At 40.9% G+C, this 27473-nt stretch overlaps 1 protein-coding gene across 7 annotated transcripts in view; it reads left to right on the top strand.

Annotated features, from left to right (window-relative positions):
• Nucleotides 1-27473, top strand: part of OXR1 (oxidation resistance 1) — a 458954-nt gene that overhangs the window by 343321 nt on the left and 88160 nt on the right. For 2 of the 7 annotated variants that reach the window (XM_040262152.1, XM_040262153.1), the window contains exon 1: nt 25725-25949. The exons of 3 other annotated variants lie outside the window; for them this stretch is intronic. Coding sequence is in view for 2 of the 4 variants with exons in the window: in XM_040262148.1 (XP_040118082.1) it covers nt 25851-26049 (199 nt within the window). In the remaining 2 variants the exon portion in view is untranslated. Of the gene's footprint in view, nt 1-25724; nt 26050-27473 lie in introns of those variants that run through there. 2 more of the 7 variants (XM_040262148.1, XM_040262150.1) reach the window with 1 other exon arrangement.

The raw sequence follows: 27473 nt of genomic DNA, 5'->3' as shown, positions 1-27473 counted from the left end.
AGCTTTAGCATCATTCCTTCCACAGAAATCCCAGGGCTGATCTCCTTCAGAATGGACTGGTTGGATCTCAGCTAATGCTTATTCTGTATTGATTTGGTTTAGGTGCTTTGTGTATGTGTGTGTATATATATGTGTGTGTGTATGTATATATTACATGTGGTTTTAGGCGCTATATGTGGATGTGTATATGTTATAGGTACTGAAAAAGGGGGGAGCACTTTTTATATACCACCTTTCTTTCATTTAAATTTTTACTGTGTTTTGTTAAGTTAGACATAGTTATATAATCTAACATATGATTTCTAGTCCTTCTTTACTTGTATCACATGTAAATACTGATTCCCAAACACTACATAATTGTAAAATTATGGTAATATCACTACTCCTCTGTTACCATATGGCTGTCTTGCAAATAAGTCTTCGAAAGTAATTGACTTTCAGACTATTCTCTTCAATTATTTTGGTTTGCTACTAGTACTCGTTGCCAATTCTACCTTCTTATCTTACTCTCCATATCATTAAACTAAGAGAATACATCTCTGAAACAAATAGATTCATTGTCTCATAGGAAAGACATTTGAGAAAATCAAGCTCAAAAGGAAAAGGAAAAGGAAAAAGAGCAAAGTGCGGAACAATATTGGGCTCCTTGCCTCATTTATTTTTTGCCCTGATCATCTGCACCAGTGCTTGCTTGCAATGAAAGATGACTCTAAGTGACTCTGTGCTGATGGAATTTATTAGAAGAGAAGGAATAATTTACAAGTCATGGCTTCAACTTAGCGCTGCAGACTTCTTGTCCATATAAATCATGTGTTGTGTTCATATATATAGTCACTCATAAAAAAATTCAGAACGCACTGTGCTGTTGTGGATTGACCTAGGCTTTCTTCCCTAGCTTCTTAGATTTCCCAAAGTATCAAGTTTAATTTGGGGATTCTCTTCAAACTTCACAAGCTAAGAGAGAGATAAGGAAATATCAGAGTGTCCCATCAACTCAACTTCAGTAATCTTGAAAATTTGCTCTCCGACTAAATCCTAGTCCTAGTACCAAAACAGTTATTACTGATAATATACAAAAAGTTCTATACTTTATATAAGACTTATATGCATGAACAACAAGTTTCCTTAGTTTTACGGTACCCACTTAAGATGGGTGATTTGGGACATTTCATATTGTACAATTTTATTACCTAAATTTTATTAATGAACTGCCAAGAACTGAAACTTTTCAAAAGACTTACTCGATAAGTTGATCTAATATTTTTTAAAGTCTTAATTTCTAGTTATGATACCCTGAAAAAGCATGGAAAGGAAATCCTCCAAAAACAAATAATATTCTCCCCCTTAGGATCCTGCCCAGTTCTATAGTCTGCGCTGTACAGAAGGAGAGAAAAGCTGTAGCTTCTAGAGGAGCCTAATATGAACAAAGAACTGAGGACTTAGTTTTAGAACTTAGAAGAAAGTCTCAGAAACTAAAATATTTTAACTTGGAATAAAAAGATTACATAATCAATAAAATAATAATAGCTTACATTTCTCGAACAAATGCCACATCTTTCTTCGGTTACTCTATAAGAGGAGAGCATTATTATACTCATTTTACAGATAAGAAAACTGAGTCTTGGGAAAAATTAACTTTTCCAAAGTTATATAAATAGTAAGTGATAGAGGTGAAGTTGAATCACAGAAATCTGACTCTAGAACTAGCTATTTAACAGCAATTGCCATAAAGCATGTGCTATTCATACTTTGAATCAAATAATACTCCTTAAGATATTCCTGTGGAAAGAGGTGAGATTGAATCTATTCAAGGTTTCAGTTCAGTTCAGTCACTCAGTCGTGTCCACCTCTTTGCGACCCCATGAGTCGCAGCATGCCAGGCCTCCCTGTCCATCACCAACTCCAGGAGTTCACTCAGACTCACGTCCATCGAGTCAGTGATGCCATCCAGCCATCTCATCCTCGGTCGTCCCCTTCTCCTCCTGCCCCCCAGTCCCTCCCAGCATCAGAGTCTTTTCTAATGAGTCAACTCTTCGCATGAGGTGGCCAAAGTACTGGAGTTTCAGCTTTCAGCTTCAGCATCATTCCTTCCAAAGAAATCCCAGGGCTGATCTCCTTCAGAATGGACTGGTTGGATCTCCTTGCAGTCCAAGGGACTCTCAAGAGTCTTATCCAACACCACAGTTCAAAAGCATCAATTCTTCGGTGCTCAGCCCTCTTCACAGTCCAACTCTCACATCCATACATGACCACAGGAAAAACCATAGCCTTGACTAGATGGACCTTAGTTGGCAAAGTAATGTCTCTGCTTTTGAATATGCTATCTAGGTTGGTTATAACTTTTCTTCCAAGGAGTAAGCATCTTTTAATTTCATGGCTGCAGTCACCATCTGCAGTGATTTTGGAGCCCCCCAAAATAAAGTCTGACATTGTTTCCATTGTTTCCCCATCTATTTGCAATGAAGTGATGGTACCAAATGCCATGATCTTCATTTTCTGAATGTTGAGCTTTAAGTCAACTTTTTCACTCTCCACTTTCACTTTCATCAAGAGGCTTTTTAGTTCCTCTTCACTTTATTCACAGAAACTAACGATATTAGAAGAGGAATAAGTAATATCAAATGGAGACAAACATGGAAATTCAGACCATGGGCTATAGCCCAGTCAGTGACCTGTTTCTCAAAACAAGCAAACACCAGCAGAGGCTTTGCTTGTACCTTACTGCTTCAAATATGGTCCATTTTGAGTCCAGCAACACTGACACCACCTAGACAGATGATATCTCAGATCCTGCCTCAAGTCTCACTGAATCTTAAGATCCCTAAGTGATTCATTTGCACGTTAGAGTTTGCAAAACACTGGTCTAGATGACTAGAGACTGAAATAATTGTAATAGGTAGATCTTGTTTGGATTGCGATTCCACAAGCCAAGTGCAAAAAGACTTTTTCACCTATTGGAGAAATTGGGCATGGACTAGTTCTTGGCTTCTAAATGCTAATTTTATTTGGCGTGATAAAGAAACCTATCAAAGGTTCCAACAAAGGTCCGTATAGTCAAAGCTATGGTTTTTCCAGTAGTCATGTATGGATGTGAGAATTGGCCCATAAAGGAAGCTGAATGCTGAAGAATTGGTGCTTTTGAACTGTGGTGCTGGAGAAGACTCTTAAGAGTCCCTGGACTGCAAAAAGATCAAACCAGTCAATCCTAAAGGAAATCAACCCTGAATATCATTGGAAGGACTGATGCTGAAGCTGAAGCTCCAATACTTTGGCCACCTGATGTGAAGAGCTGACACATTAGAGAAGACCCTGATACTGGGAAAGATTGAAGGCGGGAGGAGAAGTGGACGACAGAGGACAAGATGGTTGGATGGCATCACCGACTTGATGGACATGAGTTTGAGCGAGCTCCGGGAGATGCTGATGGACAGAGAAGCCTGGCGTGCTGCAGTCCATGAGGTCTCAGAGAGTCCTACATGACTAAGAGACTGAACAACAGAAAGGCACCTAATGGTTAATGATGAATGTCCAAATCACTTATTTTACTGCTTTTTTATATCTTATTTATTTATTTATGAGGTGGCAGCAGGTCTTAGGTGCAGCACCTGGAATCTTTGATCTTTCTTGTGGCATATGGGATCTAGTTCTCCAGCCAGGGATTGAACCCAGGCCACCATGTTGGGTGCTCGGAGTCTTAGCCACTGGACCACAAGGGAAGTTCCCAAATCTTTTAAAATGTAGACATGTATTCCAAGATATATAGGGGTGAAATAATATGGCTGGAATTTGCTTTAAAACATTTTGGCAAAGACAGTAGCAGTAAGTGATACTAATGTGGTAAAATGTTAGAAATGTTTGAAACTGTCCTATCAACTTTTCAATGTGTTAGAATATGTCATACTTTTTTAAAAATATCAAAATAAATGAACTTATGCCCTAGAAATTGTAGAAATACCTAAAAGAAGTTTCTTATAGTAAAAAGGGTTAATCATGTAACAGGATGCCATTTTCTCCAAAGGATTTAAATATGTGCTGTTATTAACACATATTTTTTGTTCTATGCAATTTTAAATATAGTCCTGGTAAAAACCAGAAGACAGAAAAAATCTGTCAAGCTCCCTTTCTCAAAATTGATTCTGTGGTAGATGTTATGCTTTGTGAATACTTTGGGCTGTTGGTCTTAGATTTAATGCCTTTGTTGTGTTTAAAAACAAGAAAAAGCAGTTGGTGATGCCTCTGATCTCGCCCCGTGTTTCCTTTCTTGTGGCATTCTTCCGTTTAATGGTTGACTGATGGAATGTTGAGCTACATAGTCATCCAAATCAGGCATTTAACAGAGAGTCCTGTACTGATCTCATTCTGTTGAGAGTCTATGCTTGTAAGTGCAGACTAAGGTCCTTTGATGTTACGTGATCAATAGGAAACCCTTTAAGCTGGTATGTATTTGTCATATAGAAAGGCATTCCTTTCAACATCATATAAACCCTTCATGTATCTAACTACTGAAAAGCATATCATTTTTTTTGTTTGTTTCTGGAAAAGGGGATAAAAGAGAATTCCCCGAGCTATTAAAAAGAGAAGCCAAGTTCTTTTGCAGCTTATTAAATGGCAGTATTTGTGGCAATATGTTTTATATTGTCTGGCTCCTTCCTGTAGACACCCAAGAGTGGTTCTCAGAGACTAACTAATGAACTCTGCCAGCATCCCCAGATGCAGACATTATACTGTTTACAGATGAACAACCGATGCCTGACTGGTTCAGTGGATGCCTTGTGAGTGAGTCAGAGGATGAGTGAGCAAGGTGCTTCCAGAAACCTTCCCATTTGAACCACAGGTAGTTTTCCCAGCATGGCACTGTATTTGGTCTGTTGGCTTGGATTTGATGGAATAACTTAGGTCTAAGGTTTTCCTTTGATGAATATGTATTTGGAGGAATAAATGAATAATGGGACAGTGAAGAGAATCTGGGTGCTGACTCTGAATCAGAGGATGACTGACACTCAGGTGCTACTCCTTACACTTCCTAATTTAGGTTGTGCCCTGAGAGTCTCCCTGTTTATAAAAAGCTGCTTTGTTAGATGTCTGTGGTTTTTTATTTTGACTTAAGGTCTTTTTTTCTCCCTCTTCCTATTCTTCCTGGTAGATGGCCAGTCAGCTAGTCTTTCTTTCTCTGTTCTTTCCATGAAAACAGCCTCTCATGAAATTTTCCGTATTGCTCATTAGCCCTCAAAAACCTGTTAGTTAAACTATGAGCTTTTCTCTTTTTTTATTGAAGTATCACTGACTTACAGTGTTGCGTTGGTTCAGGTATGGAGCAAAGTGATTCAGATATATTTCTATCTACATATTAATATCTACATAGAGATATATTCATATTCTTTTCCATTATTGTTTATTACCAGGTATTGAATATAGTTCCCTGTGATAGGGAACAGTAGGACCTTGTTGTCTATCTATTTTAAATAGAAGAGTTTTTATCTGCCAATCCCAAACTCGTAATTCCACCCCCCACTTTTCCTTTGGTAAGCATAACTTTGTTTTCTATGTCTGTGAGTCTGTTTTTGTTTTGTAAATAAACCCATTCGTGTCATATTCTAGATTCTACACATAAGTGATAACATGGTGTTTGTCTTTCTCTTTCAGGCTTACTTCACTTAGTATCATCATCTCTAGGTCTATCCATGTTGCTGCAAATATACACAATACGTTGTGTATATACCACATCTTCTTTGTCCATTCATCAGTGGGTGTATATTTATGTTTCTTCTATATCTTGGCCATTGTAAATAGTGCTGCTGTGGACATTGGGGGTGCATGTATTTTTGCAATTAAGAGTTTTCACCTTTTATGGATATATGCCCAGGAGTGGGATTGCTGGATCTTATGACAACTCTATTTTTAGTTTTTTGAGGAACCTCCATACTATTTTCCATAGTGGCTGCACCAATTTACATTTCCAGCAACAGTGTAGGAGGGTTCCGTATTCTCACACCCTCACCAGCATTTATTATTTGCGGACTTTTTGATGATGGCCATTCTGATGAGTGTGAGGTAATACCTCATTATAGTTTTGATTTGCCTTTCTCTAACAATTGAGATTTGTCTGCAAACCTCTTTCACTCCTTAATTTGTTTGTTTTGCCCCAGCATAGCACAATATTATCATCTTTTCCTGGAGAATTATAATTAGGACAACTTGTTGTTTTTCCTAAGAGTTTTTCCTACTGTTAAAATTATCATAAAATATAACAATATTTCAAAGGCTCTAAAATACCTTTATTACTAGAGATGAGTTTTATAGGAAGCATGATGCAAAGTTTCATAGCCCCCAAATTAATAAATATACAATTAATAACTATTATATACCCTTTTGCTATTTAAAAAAAAGCATCATATTTAAAAAAAAAAACAAACAAAGAAAAAAGATGGTCAGAGAGTACTGTGCTGCTGTGCTTAGTCACTCAGTTGTGTGTCCAACTCTTTGCAACCCCATAGACTGTAGCTCACCAGGCTTTTCTGTCCATGGGGATTCTTCTAGGCAAGAACACTGGAGTGGGTTGCCATGCCCTCCTCCAGGCACAGAGTACTATTTAAGGATAATTTTCCCCTCAAAAAAGGTAGCATCAAGACCGATATAATGTGTTAAATACTTTATTTAACTCGTTAATTAAGGAAGCAATAAGATGTTACAACCAACTTAAAGGAGGATCCAAATAGACATAGAAATGGCTTATTGGAATGCACGTGCAGATGGGGACACACTCTTCCACTGTTGCTGAAGAAAGTCAATTCAAAGTCTCTTGGACAGAACTTGCAAAACAAGAATGTCTTTGTTTGCAGACAAGAATAATTTTGCATAGCTATCAGCTTTTACACTTTACAGAGTTTTAAATCTGCTTCCATAGAATCAAAATCAGATAATCCAGAAGAGTGTACTCTAGACACTGCCCACTGAAGCACAGAATTATTTTCCCTGTAACATACTGTATCCCTATCAGCTTTTACACTTTACAGAGGTGTAAATCTGCTTCCATAGAATCAAAATCAGATAATCCAGAAGAGTGTACTCTAGACACTGCACAGCTTTCGACTGAAGCACGGAATTATTTTCCCCATAACATACTGTATCCCTAAGTGCATTGTGACTTTCAGTGACCCTCAGCTATAATCACAAAGAGGTCCACATTGCTTAGATGTTCACAATTTAGCTTCAGCCTCTTTCCGTTTTCTGTTCTCTGGCCCAATACCCTTAAACCCTACTTTATTCAGCCACAGTTAACTACATTCTACTATTTTTACCAATTCTTCAAGTCCCCGTTGTCACTTCCTCCAAAAAGCGATATTGTACTGTATCTACTTTAACTGGAAATTACCGTACTTCCCCTTGACACTCATCACATTCTTGTGTATTGACAATCTGCTATGACCTATGGTAGTTCTGCAATTTAAGAGTACATCAGGATCCCCTGGAGAGCTAGTTAAAACACAGATTGCTGGGTTCCACCAGTCCTCTGACGGAGCTGAGGTTAAGCCTGAGAATTTTTATTTCTTACAAGATCCTGGATGCTGCTGCTGGTGGTGGTCTGAAGATAAAATTTTGATAACCACCTGCCCAGAGTAACCCTGTAAAAAAAACTGCAGATAAGATTAGTGAGACATTAGATGCAACCTTCTAGGAATTCATGTGCGTGCTAAGTCACTTCAGTCATGTCCAACTCTTTGCGATCCTATGGACTGTAGCCTTCTAGGCTCCTCTATCCATAAAATTATCCAGGGAAGAATACTGGAATGGGTTGCCACTTCCTCCTCCAGGGGATTTTCCTGACCCAGGGATTGAATCCAGCTATATAAGAAGAGGTGGCAAGAATGCACAGAAGAACTGTACAAAAAAGATCTTCACGACCCGGATAATCACGATGGTGTGATCACTCATCTAGAGCCAGACATCCTGGAATGTGAAATCAAGTGGGCCTTAGAAAGCATCACTACGAACAAAGCTAGTGGAGGTGATGGAATTCCAGTGGAGCTATTTCAAATCCTGAAAGATGATGCTGTGAAAGTGCTGCACTCAATATGCCAGCAAATTTGGAAAACTCAGCAGTGGCCACAGGACTGGAAAAGGTCAGTTTTCATTCCAATCCCAAAGAAAGGCAATGCCAAAGAATGCTCAAACTACTGCACAATTGCACTCATCTCACATGCTAGTAAAGTAATCCTCAAAATTCTCCAAGCCAGACTTCAACAGTAATGTGAACCGTGAACTTCCTGATGTTCAAGCTGGTTTTAGAAAAGGCAGAGGAACCAGAGATCAAATTGCCAACATCCGCTGGATCATGGAAAAAGCAAGAGAGTTCCAGAAAAAATTTCTGCTTTATTGACTATGCCAAAGCCTTTGACTGTATGGATCACAATAAACTGGGGGAAATTCTGAGAGAGATGGGAATACCAGACCACCTGACCTGCCTCTTGAGAAATCTGTATGAAGGTCAAGAAGCAGCAGTTAGAACTGGACATGGAAAAACAGACTGGTTCCAAATAGGAAAAGGAGTACATCAAGGCTGTATACTGTCACCCTGCTTATTTAACTTATATGCAGCGTACATCATGAGAAACGTTGGACTGGAAGAAACACAAGCTGGAATCAAGATTGCCGGAAGAAATATGAATAACCTCAGATATGCAGATGACACCACCCTTATGGCAGAAAGTGAAGAGGAACTAAAAAGCCTCTTGATGAAAGTGAAAGAGGAGAGTGAAAAAGTTGGCTTAAAGTTCAACATTCAGAAAATGAAGATCATGGCATCCAGTCCCATCACTTCATGGGAAATAGATGGGGACACAGTGGAAACAGTGTCAGACTTTATTTTTGGGGGGCTCCAAATCACTGCAGATGGTGACTGCAGTCATGAAATTAAAAGATGCTTACTCCTTGGAAGAAAATTTATGACCAACCTAGACAGCATATTCAAAAGCAGAGACATTACTTTGCCGACTAAGGTCCGTCTAGTCAAGGCTATGGTTTTTCCTGTGGTCATGTATGGATGTGAGAGTTGGACTGTGAAGAAGGCTGAGCGCCGAAGAATTGACGCTTTTGAACCGTGGTGTTGGACAAGACTCTTGAGAGTCCCTTGGACTGCAAGGAGATCCAACCAGTCCATTCTGAAGGAGATCAGCCCTGGGATTTCTTTGGAAGGAATGATGCTAAAGCTGAAACTCCAGTACTTTGGCCACCTCATGCGAAGAGTTGACTCATTGGAAAAGACTTTGATGCTGGGAGGGATTGGGGGCAGGAGGAGAAGGGGACGACAGAGGATGAGATGGCTGGATGGCATCACTCACTTGATGGACGTGAGTCTGAGTGAACTCTGGGAGTTGGTGATGGACAGGGAGAGCTGGCATGCTACGATTCATGGGATCGCAAAGAGTCAGACACAACTGAGCGACTGAACTGAACTGAATGAACTGATCTTACATCTACACCATTGGCAGGCGGGTTCTTTACCTCTAGCATCACCTAGGAAACCCTTTAGGAATTCATAATCTAATGTCAAAAGTTGGCTCCCTGACATTCCCTAAAACTACCTTTTTGTAAGACAAGGCTGAGTTTATTGTGGTAGAGAGACTCAACAGAGCCTTTGAAGTGCCTTGTGTTGGGATGAGAGAGAAGACTAGGGGAGTAATAGTTGAGATTTTTGAGATTTTCAAATTTAAAGCAGATCTTTCAGTGTAACAACTTGATTAGGACTGGGTAAGGATCTTAGCATGGTAGTTTAGAATTGATAGAATAAGATGAGGATTTGGGGGCAAAGAATTCAAAGAGTTCTGGTGTATAAACTGTCAGTTGATGCCTTCTATTGAAGAATTGATGTATCTGTTTAGGATATTTATGAAATGAACCAGAAGAGAGTGGAGTAGTAAAGTCAAATTAACATAGACAGTCAACTAATAGTTTCAGAGACAGACACATAAAGTGTGTCCAGAAACACCAAATACATATCTTATAAACATTCAATATTAAATTTTGAGCAGCAGAAAGAATTCGTATTTATTAAGAACCAATTATACTTCATTGTATATATATGTGTGTCTATTTCAGCTAACTGTATATGTGTATCAGACTGTTGTGATAATTATTATTATCTCTAGCTAATGCAGATAATTCTTGTCAAGACCTTAGGATAAGAGAACCTTTGGACAGAACTCTTTATATTTTCCAAAACTCATGGTCTCTTCTTTTCTGGAGAAATAAAGTGAATGTGATGATTTTAAAACATAGTAATCCTCTATTTAGAAATAATAAAAATAAGTATATATATATATATATTTTAAAAGTCTGAATAGCAAGTGATTTTTACTTTGGGAAGTAACTCAAACTCTAACCTTTGGGGGCATAAAGTTGACATCTGTTACCTTGCAAATCAATTTTTAGAAACACTCTAAAGTGAGTGTGTTGAAAGTTACACCTGAAAAAGACAAATCTTTTGAAATTCAAATTCTGGCACAGGGTTCAATGTTTAAGAAATAGTTAAAACTTTGTACCAAATACAGCCTATGTTTGGTCACAGTGCTTGAAAGAATACCCCACATGCTTTTTAAGATTCTAAAATCAAATTAGAATATATGCGTACTATAAAATAAATTGACTTAGATTTTTTCATGACAAGCTCTTAAATGTATGTTCTATGAAATCGCTGAGGAAAATTCATTTCAGTGTTCTTTTGCTGAAGTTTCAAAAAAACACCTGCAGATAGCACACCTTTGTTGTTGTTCAGTCGCTCAGTCGTGTTTGACTCTTTACAACCCCGTGGACTGCAGCATGCCAGACTTCCCTGTCCTTAATCATCTCCCAGAGCTTGCTCAAACTCATGTGCATTGAGTCGGTGATGCCATCCAACCATTTTGTCCTCTGTTGTCCCCTTCTCCTCCTGCTTTAATCTTTCCCAGCATCAGAGTCTTTTCTTTAGAAGTTATCAAATACTTGCCATTCATGCTAATGGTGTTCACAACATACAAATTTGTTTTCTACAGAAGCATCATTCTGTTAGCAACAAACTATTTTGCATGCATCTGTCTTGTCCCTTTGCCATCTGGGTTTTTTTTTTTTTTTATCACACCTTTCTTTCAGTCTCAGATTTCTCTATGCTAACTATCAGTTCAGTTCAGTCACTCAGTCGTGTCCGACTCTTTGCGACCCCATGAATTGCAGCACGCCAGGCCTCCCTGTCCATCACCATCTCCCAGAGTTCACTCAGACTGACCTCCATCGTGCAAAGAGGACTTCAGCGAGTAGGCATCTTAGTTGGGAACACATAGATTTTGAAACAGTAAGTAAAAATGTGGGGCTGAAAAAGACAGCACAGAGATATTGCAGCAAGTGGGTATAGCCTGATCCTGAAGAGGTATCAGGATCCATAGAAACATGCTATCCCTAGGCACAACATACTAAAATGCAAATATAAAAGAATCTTAAATATTATTTTAGCTAGGCAGAGGATGAAATAAGGCTGTCTGAAGACAAACTATAAAAGTTGCCAGAGCCATAATGCAATTATCTTTCCTACCGTCTATTAGATCTGGGTTTTTCCACCTGGGCACTGTTGGCATTTAAAGCTGGATGACTCTTTTTTGTGGGAGCTGTCCTGAACACTGTAAGATCTTAAGCAGCATCCTTAGCCTCAACCTACTTATATGCCAGGAACACGCCCTCCATTTGACACCCAAAAATATCTCCAAACATAGCTAAATGTTCCCTTGGGGTGGAGTCACCAGATTTAGAGAACACCCAGGTAAATTGGAATTTCTGGTGAACAGCAAATGACATTTGGGTATGATTATGTCCTGTGCAAACTTTGGTATAGAATTTTATTTAAAAAATTATGTGCACTTTATCTGAAATTCAAATTTAACTGGGAGTCCTGTATTTGAAGGCTTCCCTGGTGGCTCAGTGGTGAAGAATCCACCTGCCAATGCAGGACACATGGGTTTGATCCCTGGGTCGGTAAGGTCCTCTAGAGAAGGGAATGGCAACCCAATCCAGTATTCTTGCCTGGGAAATCCCATGAAGAGAGGAGCCTGGTAGGCTACAGTCCATGGGGTCTCAGAAGAGTCAGTCACAACTTAGTGACTAAACAATAACCTGTATTTTATCTAGTAACACTACTGGGAGGCAAAATCGCCCATGAAAGAGCAAACTTTCTTTTACCTCCCTGAGGTTACCAGTAACCTTGTTTACAAAGTGGGACTAATTATCTTTCCTCTCAGGGAGGACTTGAGATCAAAGAAAATAATGTAAGCAAAATCCTTAGTATGATGCCTGGCATAGTAACCAATTGATAAATGTTCATTATTATTACCTGAGGACCCCTCACAAGATGATATCATAATCATGACTGGTTTCTCGACTTAATTTTCACTAACAGGAAATAAAACTGTATACAGAAACAACAGGAGACCAGTGGTGATTCTTAATCTTGGCTACACACTGCAGTCACCTAGGCAGGGTCCCTCCTAAGGTCTGCATCCCACCTCTAAGGGATTTGGATTTCACTGATCTGGAGTGTGCCCTGAGCACTGGGATTTCAGAAGATCCACAGGAGTCCTAAGATGTGTAGCCAAGGCTGAGAACCGCAATTTGAGAGAATAGAGTTGGATAGTTGGTACTCCTTAATAATGAAGAGAGGGAGTAAGCTAGACTTAATTACACCTGTTTCCTGAGTTATAGAAAAGTAAGTTGGGATCAGATTTAGAGAAAAGATGGACATGATTTCACTCATCCATTCATTCAACAGATACAATACTTGAGTGCCTACTATGTGCTGGGCCTTGTTCTAAGCAGTGAAGGGAGTCCCTGTCCTTGTTGAATGCCACTAGGGGACTGAAAGTTTCTCAGTCATGTCTGACTCTTTGCGACCCCCTGGACTCATCAGAAACCCATCAGGCTCCTCTGTCCATGGAATTCTTCAAGCAAGAATAAGAATACTGGAGTATTCTTGCTTGGAGTGGGTTGCCTTTTCCTTCTCCAGGGGATCTCCACGACCCAGGATCAAGCCCTGGTCTCCTGCATTGGCAGCTGGATTCTTTACCATCTGAGCCACCAGGGAAGCCCAACAATAGCAACAGCAAATAGATTTAAATTTTTTTTGGCCACGACATATGGTATGTGGAACTTCCCTGACCAGACAGATAATAAATAAGACATTTTAATCAAATGTCAAAGATTAGAACTAAAGAGAGGAAAGATGGTAGCATTCCAAAAATATCAAAGTCATAACTAATCTTATTGAGAAAGTAAAATGGGGAGAACTCAGTGACTTACCATGTTCTCTCAACTTTGATCCTGAAACAGATGAGTAGGAAGGGTATGTTAACCAAGAAAAAAGGGTGGCATAAAACTGTGAAGAGTGTCAGAAAGGTTAAAACCCAGAGTGAGTTTTCAGAAACACTAAAAGAACCAGCCAACTAGCAGCATTCTATGAAAAGGGAAGTCCTAAAATAAAGGAAAATAAGAAGGAAGTGTGAGGCTCTTTTCTTGAGGAAGATGTACATTGCTGAACTATTAACAGACAAAACAACTGCGCCTATTTTGCTTTGCTTTTCTCAATTAAGAATGAATGTGCCAAAAAAAAAAAAAAAAAGAATGAATGTGCCAGACTTCCCTGGCAGTCCAGTGGTTAAGACTCTGTGCTCTCAATGCAGGGGGCATGGGTTTGATCCGTTTGGGGAACTGGGATCCCACACACAGTGCAGCCCTTGCCCCTGCAAAAAAAGAATGAATGAGCTACACGTCGATTTAATTCTTAGTCTAGACAGGGGAACCTAGAAGGGTAGAGGAAAGTTTTCTTCCTTCCCAACAGAGCACCGATCATATGTCAAGCCCGTGTCAAATGTCATGAACTTATACTGTTTTCATTAGACACTAGGTCACCTTTGCTATCCCAGTGTGATGACAGCTGAGGAAACTGTCTCGGCAGTGTTTACTGAGTTCTTTAAGAATATCAATCAGGAATTACTAGAAGCAGAAGTTTGTCTGTCTGGTTTAGCACTTACTTGGTGCCTAGTGAGGGCACCACATCTGTTGAATGACTGAATCGGTTCACAAACCTCTGGGTATTATTACTTGTTTTTTAATGAATGAACTACTAGAAAATACAAAACAAAAACTGTGACATGGAAATTTAGGCAAAAGTAGGTGAGGATATAGTGAAAGACCCCTTACATCCACTTTGCAAGACTTGTAACCTCTTTGTCCAGAAAACTGGGTTATGAGGACATTTTGATATGCAGTCATAGAGCCTTTGGTAGTGATGTGCTGAGAATGATAGAGAACTTGTAAAATTACCCTCCCTTTTATAACAAGCAAACCTCAAAACATAGATAGTGGCTTAAATACAAGTTTATTTCTTGTTCAAGTCTGAAACTGATGTTCCTCAGTGGTGGGTGGCTCCTCTCTAAGAGAAGACCCAGGGACCCAGCTTCCTTCTATCTCATGGCCATCTTTAACAAATGGCTTCTCAGGTCTTTGTGTTCATCTGCTTCCAGGCTGTGAAAGGAAAGGACCATGGAGGGTCATCAGTGGGATGCCCTTGTGGGCCAGGCCTGGAAGAAGCAAACATCACTTTTGCAATCCTTCCACTGGCTAGAACTCAGTCACTTGGGCACCGAGATCAAAAGAAAGCTCGGAAGAATAATCAGATTTGTTGACAGATAACCAGTCTCTATCTGGGTAGTAGGAGATCTGCCAGAAAAGTGTAATTAGATGAAGAATTCAGATTTCAAAAGATGGGGCTAAAGTGGAGCTGAAGGATACAGAAACAGCAAAGTTCGTTTGAAGCCCATTGGGAAGGGAAAAACAGTGATCGCTTGGAGTCTGGACCTCATCTTCTAATTAGAAAAGCATTTAACAGTTACATGACATAGCTGACAAATGAAAACCGGGCGATGGCCTCAGGTAGTGTATTCATACTTCAGATAAGTGTGTCCAGTGAGTGGTAATCACAGTCAACTGAAGGCCCTCTCTTGTGTTTGTGCCCTGGGACTTCACCTGCCCAAGTCCCAAATATTTTTGTGAACAACTTAGAGATAAATTTGTAGTTGGCTCAGGGAAAGAGATAATGGAATGATACTTCCGTGAAATAATCAAGAGTAGTTTCAAAATGATCTCAGCAACCTAGAACACAGGTGAGCAGAATTTTTCCGAAAACAGCATGGGAATACATCGGGGGCTTTTGGGTCATAAGGTCTCAGTCACAACTAGTCATCTCTGCTGTTGTAACGTAAAAGCTGTTATGCACAATACATACATGAACTGGTGTGGCTGAGTTCCAGTAAAGCTGCGTTGATAAAAACAGGTATCAGGCTCGATTTGATCCACAAGCCACACTTTGCTGAACCCTGATCCAGAAGGATATAGACTGAACTCTGAAGACAATAAATCTTAATATGTTTACTTAAGGCCAAGGGACAGTAGGTCTAATAGTATGGATCTGAACAGTCAAAATAAAGCTGCTGCTGCTGCTAAGTCGCTTCAGTCGTGTCCGACTCTGTGCGACCCCACAGATGGCAGCCCACCAGGCTCCACCATCCCTGGGATTCTCCAGGCAACAACACTGGAGTGGGCTGCCATTTCCTTCTCCAATGCATGAAAGTGAAAAGTGAAAGTGAAATTGCTCATTAAGTGTCCGACTCTTTGTGACCCCATGGACTGCAGCCTACCAGGCTCCTCCATCCATGGGATTTTCCAGGCAAAGAGTACTGGAGTGGGTTGCCATTCAAGGTATTATTTGTTCTTATTTTATACATAAGAAAGCTGCACCTCAAAAGTAAATAGTTTGACCTAGTTTTCACATTGGAAAACAGTTGATGGGCAATCCTGCCACTTTAACAAATGTTTGGGTGAATTGAGAGTCACAATTAATTGCTCAGGTCAGAGAAGGAGAACTTCATGTGGCAGCACTCACTGTAGGAAAGCCCTGGGTTCTTCTGGCTCTGTTCTTACCCAGGCGTGTGACCTTGAGAGACTTGCTTGACTTCTCTGGGCATTAGCTAACAAATCAATGAAGATAAGAGACGAAACTAGATTAACACCAAGGTCTCTCTCAGGTCTGACAAGGTTGTTATTACTGGATTCGGGGTAGCATTACTAAATTCAGGTAGGGAAAGAGAATTGAGACTTACTCTTTATAGCTCTAAAAGCAATTCTTTTCAAACTTTTTAAAATATAGTTTTACCTAAAACCAATATATAAACATAAAAATGGCATGTTATGATCATACATGGGCTTCCCTGGTGGTTCAGACAGGAAAGACTCTGCCTGCAATGCGGGAGACCTGGGTTCAATCCCTGGGTCAGGAAGATCCCCTGGAGAAGGAAGTGGCAACCCACTCCAATAGTCTAGCCTGGAAAATCCCCATGGAGAGAGGAGCCTGAGGGCTGCAGTCCATGGAGTCGCCAAGAGTCGGACACAACTGAGCAACTAAGCATACACACACAAGATCATGCATATGGTTTACAAGTTCAAATTTATAATATTTTCTGATCATAAAAACATTTATTGAGAGAATTGGGCTGATATGGATGAAACTAAAGTTTTAAATTGGGAGTGATGGATGATTGATGGGTTCTTTTTAGCATGACTACCTCAACATTCAGGCTTCCCAGGTAGCGCTAGTGGTAAAGAACCGGCTTGTCAGTGCAGGAGGCGTAAGATACGTGGGTTCAATCCCTAGGTTGGGAAGAGCCCCTGGAGGAGGGCATGGCAATCCACTCCAGAATTGTTGCCTAGATAATCCCATGGACAGAGGAGCCTGGCGGGCTGCAGTCCATGGGATTGCACAGAGTCAGACGTGACTTGGCACACACATACCTCACCATTCTACTCATTGTGCTTGGTTTGTTTGCTTGCTTTTGGTTGCAAAATGTCAAGAAAGTCCTTATACATATAGATTATTTAAATGGTAAATTAATACATAATCTTGGAACCTGAGAATTTTTGTCAGAATATAAAAATGCCAAGAAAGGCCTGAAAAACAGATACATGAACTTGACAGCGTAAATCAGGTAGTGTTTTGTATATTAACTTGGAAGGTATGATAAAAATCAGTGTAAATTAAGCATTTACAAACCCTTGTATCAGTCAAGTTGGCTAAGCTTATGCTATGGTGCAAAATGAACCCCTGAACTTCAGTGGCTTACTGTAGCAGTGTTTATTTCTTGATTTATTTCTCACTCATATTACATGTCCAATTGAGGTTGAAGTTGTGGGGAGGGACTCAGGCCTGCATAGTTTCTGGATCCAGGTTGTTGGAGATGGTGCCACCATCTCACCACGTGCCAGCTAAAGCAGGTAGTATCCTTGGTTGCCGAGGCAGGGGCAGAGGCATGTGGAGTGTAGAAAATTGAGTCCTTTAAACAGTGGCTGTTTCTTTACACATGTGAATATAAAACATGTCACTTCTGCTCAGTGGCTCAGTATTTGTCAAAACTAGTCTTGTAGTCCTATTTCAGAAGTAAATGTGTGATTTGCATGAACTAAATGTGCAAAACACTTGAAGAACTATAATATAAGGAGCAGATCTCAAACATGGCTCATAATTAAAAAATGAGGTTCCTGAGACACACCCTACAATCCTGGAATCAGGTTCTCTGGGGTATAGTTGGGATATCTGAATTTTAAAAAATGTTCCACAGCTGATTCTCATTATCAGCAGGATTCTACTGCTGTGAAGAGGAGTTTTGTTTTTTGTTTTTTTTAATTAGAGGAAAGGCAACAGATCTGTAGATTTGAGATTACCCAGCTGCAGTGTTGGAGATGATTAAATAGGGGAGAAACCAAAAGCTGAGAGGTTTCATGTCACACAACATGTAGGGTTTAATGAGCAAACATAAATGCATGCAGTTATGTGTCATGCAATGTGTAGTAGGACCAACTCAGTCTGAGAGTCTTAACAAAGCTATTGTACATTTCTTTGTGTGTTTTAAGAATCTTTTCTCCACCTCTTCCTCCCTTAACTCCCAGAAAGCTAGTAGAGTAGGCACAGAGTGGCTTCTAACCAGTCTTTGTTGACTTCATTCATTAAATGCTTTTTGTGCCTGTGTTGGTTGTAGAGCCTGCTCAGCACCCATAGAAGGCCCAGGGTAGGAAGTAGGGTAGGTGGCCATAGTCTGCTCCTTTTTTGCATTTTTCTAATCCCTTAAAAAAAAATACAAAGCAGAGATAGGAAAATTATTTCTAATATAGTCTAAACTAAAACAACTAATAACGTACAAATATAAGTCTGTAAGAGACTACTGTGAAAAATTTTACATACCAACAAATCAGATAACTTAGGAAAAACAGGTAAATTTCTAGAAAACTTTAACCTAAAACTGAATCATAATGTATTAGAAAATCTTAAGAGATCAATAATGTAAGAGGTTTGGACCCATAATAAAAAACCTCCCCAAAAAGAAAGGTCTAGGACAGATGATTTCACTGGTGAATTCTACCAAACATTTAAAGAAACATTAACATCAGTCCTTCTTGAACTCTTACACAAAATTGAAGAGGATGGAATTCTCTTAAATTCATTTTATGAGGCCAGCATTACCCTAATACTAAAGCCAGATAAGGACTCTACAAGAAAAGAAAACTACAGGACAATACCTCTGATGAATATAGATGCAAAATTTTTTAACAAAATACTAGTAAACAGAATTCAGCAGCACAGTAAAAAGATCATACACCACAATCAAGTGGGACTTATTACTAGAATGGAAAAATGGTTCAACATATGCAGCTCAATAAATCTTATACACTACATCAGTAACAGTGAATAAAACTTATATGATCATCTCAATAGATGAAGAAAAGGCATTTGACAAAACTCAATATCCTTCCATGACAAAAACTCCCAATAAATTGGGTATATACCCCTTAAAATGGAGAAGGCAATGGCAACCCACTCCAGTACTCTTGCCTGGAAAATCTCATGGGCGGAGGAGCCTGGTAGGCTGCAGTCCATGGGGTCTCGAAGAGTCGGACACGACTGAGCGACTTCACTTTCACTTTTCACTTTCATGCATTGGAGAAGGAAATGGCAACCCACTCCAGTGTTCTTGCCTGGAGAATCCCAGGGACGAGGGAGCCTGGTGGGCTGCCGTGCCGTCTGTGGGGTCACACAGAGTCGCACACAACTGAAGCGACTTAGCAGCAGCAGCAGCAGCTGCAGCATACCCCTTAAAATAAGGGGTATATATATGATAGGACACAGCTGAAATCACACTCAGCAATGAAAGGTTGAAAGCTTTTCCTCTAAGATCAGGAAGAAAACAAGGGTGCCTGCTGTCACCACTCTTATTCAACATAGTACTGGCAGTTTCAGCCAGAGTACCGAGGCAAGACAAAGAAATAAAAAGCAGCCAAACTGGAAAGGAAGAAGTAAAGTTACAGATGATATGACATTGTACACAGAAAATCTTAAAACGACTCCAATAAAAGTACTGCTAGAAATAATAAACAGATTTCATAAAGTTGTAGGATACACATTGACAGAGAAAAATCACTTGTATTCATATATACTAAAAATGAACTATTTGAAAAAGAAAGAACATCATCTCATTCACAATAGCATCAGAAACAATAAAATACTTAGGAATAAATTTAGCCAAGGTGGTGAAAGATCTCTACTTTGAAAACTACAAGACACTGACGAAAGAAGTTGAAAAACAGAAAGGTAGCCTATGTTCATGGATTGTAATATTGTTAAAAATGTCTATACTACCCAAAGTGTTCTATATATTCACTGTGATCCCCATCAAAGTTCCAATGGAATTTTTCATAGAAACAGGAGAGGCAGTGCTAAAAGTCATATGGAGCTGCAGAAGACCCCAACCCACCAAAGCACCTGAGAAAGAGGAACAAAACTGATGCACATCACAGCTCCTGATTCCACAGTGATTACCAAGTCACAGTAATCAAAACGGTGGGTACTGATGAACCCATGCAGGGCAGGAACAGAGACGCAGATGGAGAGCACAGACTTGTGGACATAGTGGAGGAGGGAGAGGGCGGGACGAACTGAGAGAGCAGCACTGATACACATACAGTACCATGTGCAGAATAAACAGCCGTGGGGAGCAGCAGTGTAGCGCAGGGAGCTCAGCTCACTGCTCTGTGAGGACCTAGAGGGCTAGGATGGGGGGCCAGGGCCAGGATGATTTAAGAGGGAGGGGATATACGTATACTTACAGCTTCCAAGGTGGCTCAGTGGTAAAGAATACACCTGCTGATGCAGGCGATGCAGGAGACACGGGTTCGATCCCTGAGTCAGGAAGATCCCCTGGAGTAGGAAATGGCAACCTACTCCAGTATTCTTACCTGGAGAATTCCATGGAAAGAGGAATCTGGTGGGCTGTAGTCAGGGGGTCACAAAGAGTTAGATAGAACTGAGTGACTGAGCAAGCACCCAGAGCTGATTCATGTTGTGCAGCAGAAACCAACACAACATTGTAAAGCAGTTATCCTCCAATTAAAAAAAAAAAAAAGTGGAATACTGGCATAGAAACAGACACATATGGTATATTCATATACCAGTGAAACAGAATCAAGAACCCAGAAATAAAAATAAACCATGCATATACCATCAACTAATATTTGACAGGGGAGCCAAGAATAAATGTTGCTAGGGAAACTAGGTAGTCACATGCAAAAGAATGAAATTCTACGTCTGTTGTACAAAATATACAAAAATTAACTTGAAGCAAATTAATTCAGATGTGAGACTTAAAACCATAAAACTTCTAAAAAAAAAAAAAAAAAACAGAGGGAAAATGTTTCTTGACACTGATCTTGGCAGTGAGTTTTTGGATATGACACCAAAAGCACAGGCAACAAAAATGAAAATAACCCAGAGGGACTGCATCACAGAAAAGAAATAATCAACAAAATAGAAAGCCAACCTAAGAAATGGGAGAAAATTATTTGCAGACCACTTATCTGAAAGGGGTTAATATCCAAAATATATATGGAACTTGTAAAACTCAATAGCAAAAAACCAACAGTTGAATTAAAAACTGGGCAGAGGATCTGAATAGACACTTTTCCAAAGAAGACATACAAATGGGCAACAGTTACATGAAACCATCCTCAACGTCACTAGTCAGCTGCTGCTGCGAAGTTGCTTCAGTCTTGTCCGACTCTGTGTGACCCCATAGATGGCAGCCCACCAGGCTCCTCCGTCCCTGGGATTCTCCAGGAAAGAATACTGGAGTGGGTTGCCATTTCCCTCTCCAATCACTAGTCAGGAGGGAAATGCAAATCAAAACCACAATATGATCACTTCACACCTATTAGAATGGCTGTTATCAAAAAGGTAGGAGATAAGAGTTAGCAAGGATGTGGTGAAAAGGGAACCTTCAGGCCCTGTTGGTGTGGATACACTAGTACAGCCACTAGGGAAAATAATATGGAGGTTCCACAAAAAATTAGAAAGAGACCTACCATAGGATCCATCAATCCCCCTACTGGGTATGTATCCGTGGGAAATGAAATCATTATCTCAAAGAGATATCTGCATCCGCATGTTCACTGCAGCCTTATTCACAATAACTAAGACCTGGGTACAACCTAAATATCCATCATTGGATAAATGGATAAAGATGATGAGGTTTAGATGCACCATGAAATATTATTCAGCCATAAAAGTGAAACACCATTTGCAATAACATGGATGGAATTTAAGAGCATTATGCTGACTAAAATGTCAGACAAAGACAGGTCGTGTACTGTATGATCTCACCTGTGGAATCTGAAAAAACTGCACTCATAGAAACAGAGTAGAAGAGTGGTTGCCAGGGTCTGGAAAGTGAAAGTGAAATCGCTCAGTTGTGTCCGACTCTTTGTGACCCGGTGGACTAAATGTAGCCTACCAGTCTGCTTTGTCCATGGGATTCTGCAGGCAAGAATACTGGAGTGGGTTGCCATTTCCTTCTCCAGGGGATCTTCCAGACCCAGGGATCGAATTCGGGTCTCCTGCATTGCAGGCAGATGCTTTAACCTCTGAGCCACAGGGAAGCCAGGGTCTGGAGGATGTGGGAAATGGTGAGATGTTGGTCAAATGGTATATATTTCCAAATTTTTTCTTTTTTACTGCATGGGATTTCTCTAGTTGCAGCGAGCAGGGGCTACTTTCTAGTTGCGGTGCATGGGCTTCTCATTGTGATGGCTTCTCTTGTTGCTGAGCACAGACTCTAGGGTACTCGGGCTTCAGTAGCTGCAGTACGTGGGCTCAGTAGTTGCACTGCCGGGCTCCAGAGCACAGGCTCAATAATTGTGGTGCAGGGGCTTATTTGCTCCAAGGCCTGTTGGATCTTCCCAGATTCAGGGATTGAACCCATTGGCTCCTGCATTGGCAGGCAGGTTTCTTTACCACTCAGCCACCAGGGAAGACCCTACATTTCCAATTTTAAGTTGAATAACTTGTGAGGGATCTAACATATAGCATGGTGACTGTAGTTAACAATATTGTATTATATAGTTTAAGAGAGTTGCTAAGAGAGTAACCCTTAAATGTTCTCTTAGCAACTATACCAAGAAGGTAATTATATAAGTTTATGGAAATGTTAATTAACCCTACTGTGGTAATCATTTTGCAATATTTACTATATATACTCCTATTAAATTATCACATTGTATACCTTAAACTTAGACTATGTTATTTAAAAAAAAAAAATCCAGCAATTCAACTTCAGGTATAGAGAGAAATGAGAATATATGTCCACAAAAAAATTTATACATAGATGTTCATAGCAATATTACTCATAATAACTAAAAAGTGGGAATAATCCAAATGTCCATCAACTTATAAATGGATAAATATCTATTCCTATATTATTTGGCAATAAAAAGAAATGACTTACTAATGCATGTTACAACATGAATAAGCCTCAGAAACATTAGGCTAATTGAAAGAAGTCAAACACCAAAGACCAGATATTGTATGATTCAGTTCATGTGAAATGTTTATAAAAGGCAAATCCATTGAGACAGAAAGTGGATTAGTTGTTGTCTATGCCTGTGGTGAAAATGGAGAGTACTACAAAGGATAAGAAGTCTCTTTGGGAGGTAATTTTTGTTATTGTTCAGTCACTAAGTTGTGTCCATGATACAAATGTTCAAAAATTAGATTTGGGATGGTTTAACAACTTCTAAATATACTAACAACCAGTGAAGTGTACACGTTTAACACATGAATTATATGGTTTGTAAAATCATATGCCAGTAAAGTTATTTTAAAAATAAGGCAAAGGGTTGCTGGAGGAGTCAGGCATGGTATATAAGGAAGGCCATTTTTTGTTGTTGTTGTTGTTTTTAAACCTTGAGAGGAATATATGTGGATGATACAGGTAGGATAAGGAGGAAGGAGCCAGAGTGGAGAGAGAAAAAATAGTAAAGCACAAAGGAATAATAAGGCTGGCAAGTCATAGACAATAACACACTAAGGTCAAGAATTAATTTGGAGGAGAGGCATGGACAAGAGCAAGGACTTCCTTTCTTCTGAGGCAATATATGGAGATGAGCTTGCTGTAGATTACAAAGAAAAGGGGAAGAAAAGTGAGAGTGTTTATATTTCATGGCCTATGATTTTGAGTCATATAGAAGACCAAGTAACATGTTTGAGTAATGAATTTGGTAACTACAGGAGAATAGTGACAGCTCAGACAACAAATGTGAAGAATTAAAAAGGAAAGCTGATGAAATGAATAAATGTATTTTAGAGACATAAGGGCTTGGCTGAGTTTAAATAAAAACTTGTAAAGCACTTAATCATCAAAGTTTTTATCTGGAGCTCCAGGTTTCTATGAAATGGAAGCAGAAAAAAAAAAAAAAAAAAGGTTAACTGCTTGTAAACCAGTGTTTGAACTGGTAGAGTACAGGTTCTTGCTAAGGTTAGAAGTAAAGTGCAGATTTTATCAGGTATAAAAAACTCAGCCACTGTTGTGCATATGATTATCACAAAATAAATAGCAAATGTGAAGATGTAATATATATTTTATAAAAATAAAATAATTTCAGTTTCGTTAATCAGGATTAGAGTTAAGTCATTGAAATTCAATTTTTAAAGCTTACTGAGCCTAATTTTTGGAAGTGGTGCTAAGCTTAGTGCTTCCTTATCAAATGGAAATCTCAGAAAAACTGGGAGCCACTTACTACTCTACCAGATGGGTTCCTAGGAGGTACAGAAGGAAGTCCAGAGCAGTGTTTTCCCAAGCACCACATCTGAACACATGGATGGTTGCTGGATATTCACATGCCTGCATCCTTGCTCAGAAACACTGTGAATTACACTTTGCGGTGTATGCGGTGTAGCTAGACATTCTATACATTTAACCAAGTATAAAAGTGATGCTGCTGTTAGAATGGTGAAGTCTGTTCAACCTGTTAAGCTGAAAATGGTGACAGTAAGAAAAAGACCAGTCAAATATTTGAAAAGGGGGCAGGGGTGGGCGGCCCAGAGGATAATCTTCAATGGTTTTGGCAAAACACTCAAGTTCCTGAAAGATGTTTTCTGGACTCCATTGTTAGGTATGATTAGCTCTCCAACTTTCTAATTTAAACCTTTTCTTCAAATACATTAATAAATTGGTAATTCCAAGAAAGTTTTATTTAATGCATGGGAAAAAATAAGAGCCAAGTCTCCCAAGTGGCTTCAGTCGTGTCCGACTCTGCAACGTTATGGACTGTAGGTAGCCCACCAGACTCCTCTGTCCATGGGATTTTCCAGGCAAGAATACTGGAGTGAGTTGCCTTGCCCTCTTTCAGGGAATCAAACCGCTTCTTTCCTGTCTCCTGCATTGGCAGGCGGGTTCTTTACCACTAGCGCCACCTGGGAAGCCCACTTCGTTAAAGATCCTTCAAACAGACGTAAAAGGAAGAGAATAACCAGCTCTCACAGGAGTCAAAATTGGGTACTAAATGCCCGTCAAATGTCACTGCTCTTTCTCTCCTTAAAGGATAAAGGTGCACATTAAAGCCCTAATTACCTTGCCTTACAGGACCAGTCATGGAATGTCAAACTCTTAACATCAGTTCCTAATGCCACAGAGAACTTCGAACGAGACGATTGATGCTTTATTTTACGAAGATGGTTTCCTTAGGAAGCATCTTAATCTGGGCTGTTTTGTGTTAACTAAAACTAACCTGTCCTTCCTCTCACCCACTCGGCCTCCCTCCCCCAAATTTCAAACTGCAAAAAGTTTCCTTTGCATTCGTGCCCCTCCCCACACACACACACTGAAACTTCTTGACGGAGAGAAACTTTTGGAGGCTACCCTCCCAGGCCCCAAGCTTTGCCTCCCCAGGGCCACACTGACCGCCCTCGGGTCGGGAAACGCCCTCCCCAGCCTTCCCCCAGCGGCCTGAAAGTCCGGTCGGGTCGGCCCGGGGAGGGGCGGGGCAGGGCGGGGCGGGCCGGCTCCATTGGGGCCAGGCCCGGGGGGGGGGGTGTGTGGGAAGCGGACAGGCCCCCGCCGGGCCTGCTAAAAGGCCGCCGCTTTTCGCCGCGGCCTCTGTTCCCGGAAGTATGTGTCTACTTTCCAAGCTAAGTTTGGCCCCGAATCGGCGTTAGGAAGCAACGGCAAAAACTTTTCAGAAACTTCCGTCCCGCTCCTGCTCCCCCGCCGCAGGGTTCCCTGATGGTCGCCCCCGGGCCGAGCGGCGGCCGTCCCCTCCCCCCTCCCCGCCTCCCGGGAGGCGTGAGGAGCCGCCGCCGCCGCCCCCGCTGTCGGGTGGGACGCGCGGGCGGGCGCGCACCGAGTGGCCGCCGTCGCAGCAGAAACCGTCGGCCTCCTCCTGGGTTCCTGCCCCCCCGTGGCAGGATGGACTACCTGACCACGTTCACGGGGAAGAGCGGGCGCCTTCTGCGGGGCACAGCCAACCGCCTGTGGGGCTTCGGGGGTGGCGGCGAAGCCCGTCAGGTGCGCTTCGAGGATTACCTGAGGGAGCCCGCCCAGGGGGACCCCGGGTGCGGGTCCCCGCCCCACCGGCCCCCGGCGCCGTCCAGCCCGGAGGGACCCGGTGAGCCCAGCCTTCCTTCGCGTCCCGCGCGGCCGACCCGGGCTGAGGAGCAGGGGGATCGGGGGGACGGCGGCGGGGTGGGCGCCGCGCGAGGGAGCGCGCGCCGGGCCCGCGTGGGCAGGTGGGCCGGGGCGGAGGCCGAGGAGGCCGAGCGCTCGCTCTGCGCTGGGGGCGGAAGACCTCCTCGGGGCTGCGTCGCGTCTCTTCCTGCCCTGCTCTTCCTGCTTTTCTGCACCGGGACTCGACTTTACCGCGCCAACTGTTTCAAGGGTAGGAGCTCTGAAGTTTTTCCCTCCCACTAGGAGGTGAATATTGAATCAGTTATGACCCTCGTGTTTTCCTTCTCAGTGCCTCGTTAAGAACGCCTTGTCTCGCTTGGGTGTCGGCTGGGTCATTGTTTTTATTTGACATGTGTGAGAATTCACATCGACGCTTACTTGATACGACTTTGAAAAAGAACATGCGTAACGTACACAGGAACCCGGATTTTTGTATCATGTGTTTTGAAAGGCTGCGTGTTGTCTTGAGAGGGCAGAACGTAACAAACTTCTCAGTTGTCATTTTTACCGCCTGTTGTGTTTTCTTTCGTCATAGTGGAGTTGTACTATTCTTAAAACAAAAAAAAAATCAATCGTAATGACACGATACTGATATCCTACGAAATTTTCTAAAGACCTTGCTGAAGCGGTATTGGCGTCATGCATACGGTAACTTCTCCAATGTCGTTGGCTTCCTCAGACTTCTCATGGTCATATTTTATTCTTGTTACCTGTTCTGATACGCATTTTGGTGTTATGAGAGTAAGTTATATGAGCGTTAGAGTGTTTAGGAATTAAAGTACAGAGAAGATAAAATCTATCCACAGCCCCACATCCTACGATTTATTTTAAAGCAGTGAACCAGTGAGGACATCTGTTGATCTCTGTGTTTAAGTGTGTAGTTTAAGCTTTGAAGAAACTTGAATATTAAAATGTAATTTTTAGCATGGTCCCTTTTGTTAACTTTTCTTCACTTTACATAAAATCTTTTCTTCACAACTCCTGTTTGTGAAATTAGAAAAACGAAAGGTTGTGTACTTGGTTTCTGCTTTGAAGAACATTAATCAGATGCAGAATCCTCTTAAAGGTGGACCAGGGATGAGGACTGGAGCTTGTGTTTGAATAGAAGATTTGTTAGTGTGTGTAAGATCTCAGTTGACTTATTGAAAACAGTTGAAATGTGACCAGCCTCTAAGCAGGTGCAGAATATGTGGGGTAACTTTTAACCAGGAAAGGATATGGTGAATATTTTAATAAATGAGCCCAAACATATACATCTGATTTATTGATTCAGAAACATTTATTGAGCACACTGCTATTAATATATCAGACACTCTTTCAGAGTTGCAGCTTCAAAGTATTATACAAAGTCCTCTTCTGGTGAAG

The sequence above is a fragment of the Oryx dammah genome, unplaced genomic scaffold, assembly GCF_014754425.2.
Source record: "Oryx dammah isolate SB20612 unplaced genomic scaffold, SCBI_Odam_1.1 HiC_scaffold_19, whole genome shotgun sequence".
NCBI classification, from domain to species: domain Eukaryota; kingdom Metazoa; phylum Chordata; class Mammalia; order Artiodactyla; family Bovidae; genus Oryx; species Oryx dammah.
The sequence above is the reverse complement of the archived record's forward strand: the minus strand, read 5'-3'. Positions and strand labels throughout refer to the sequence as shown.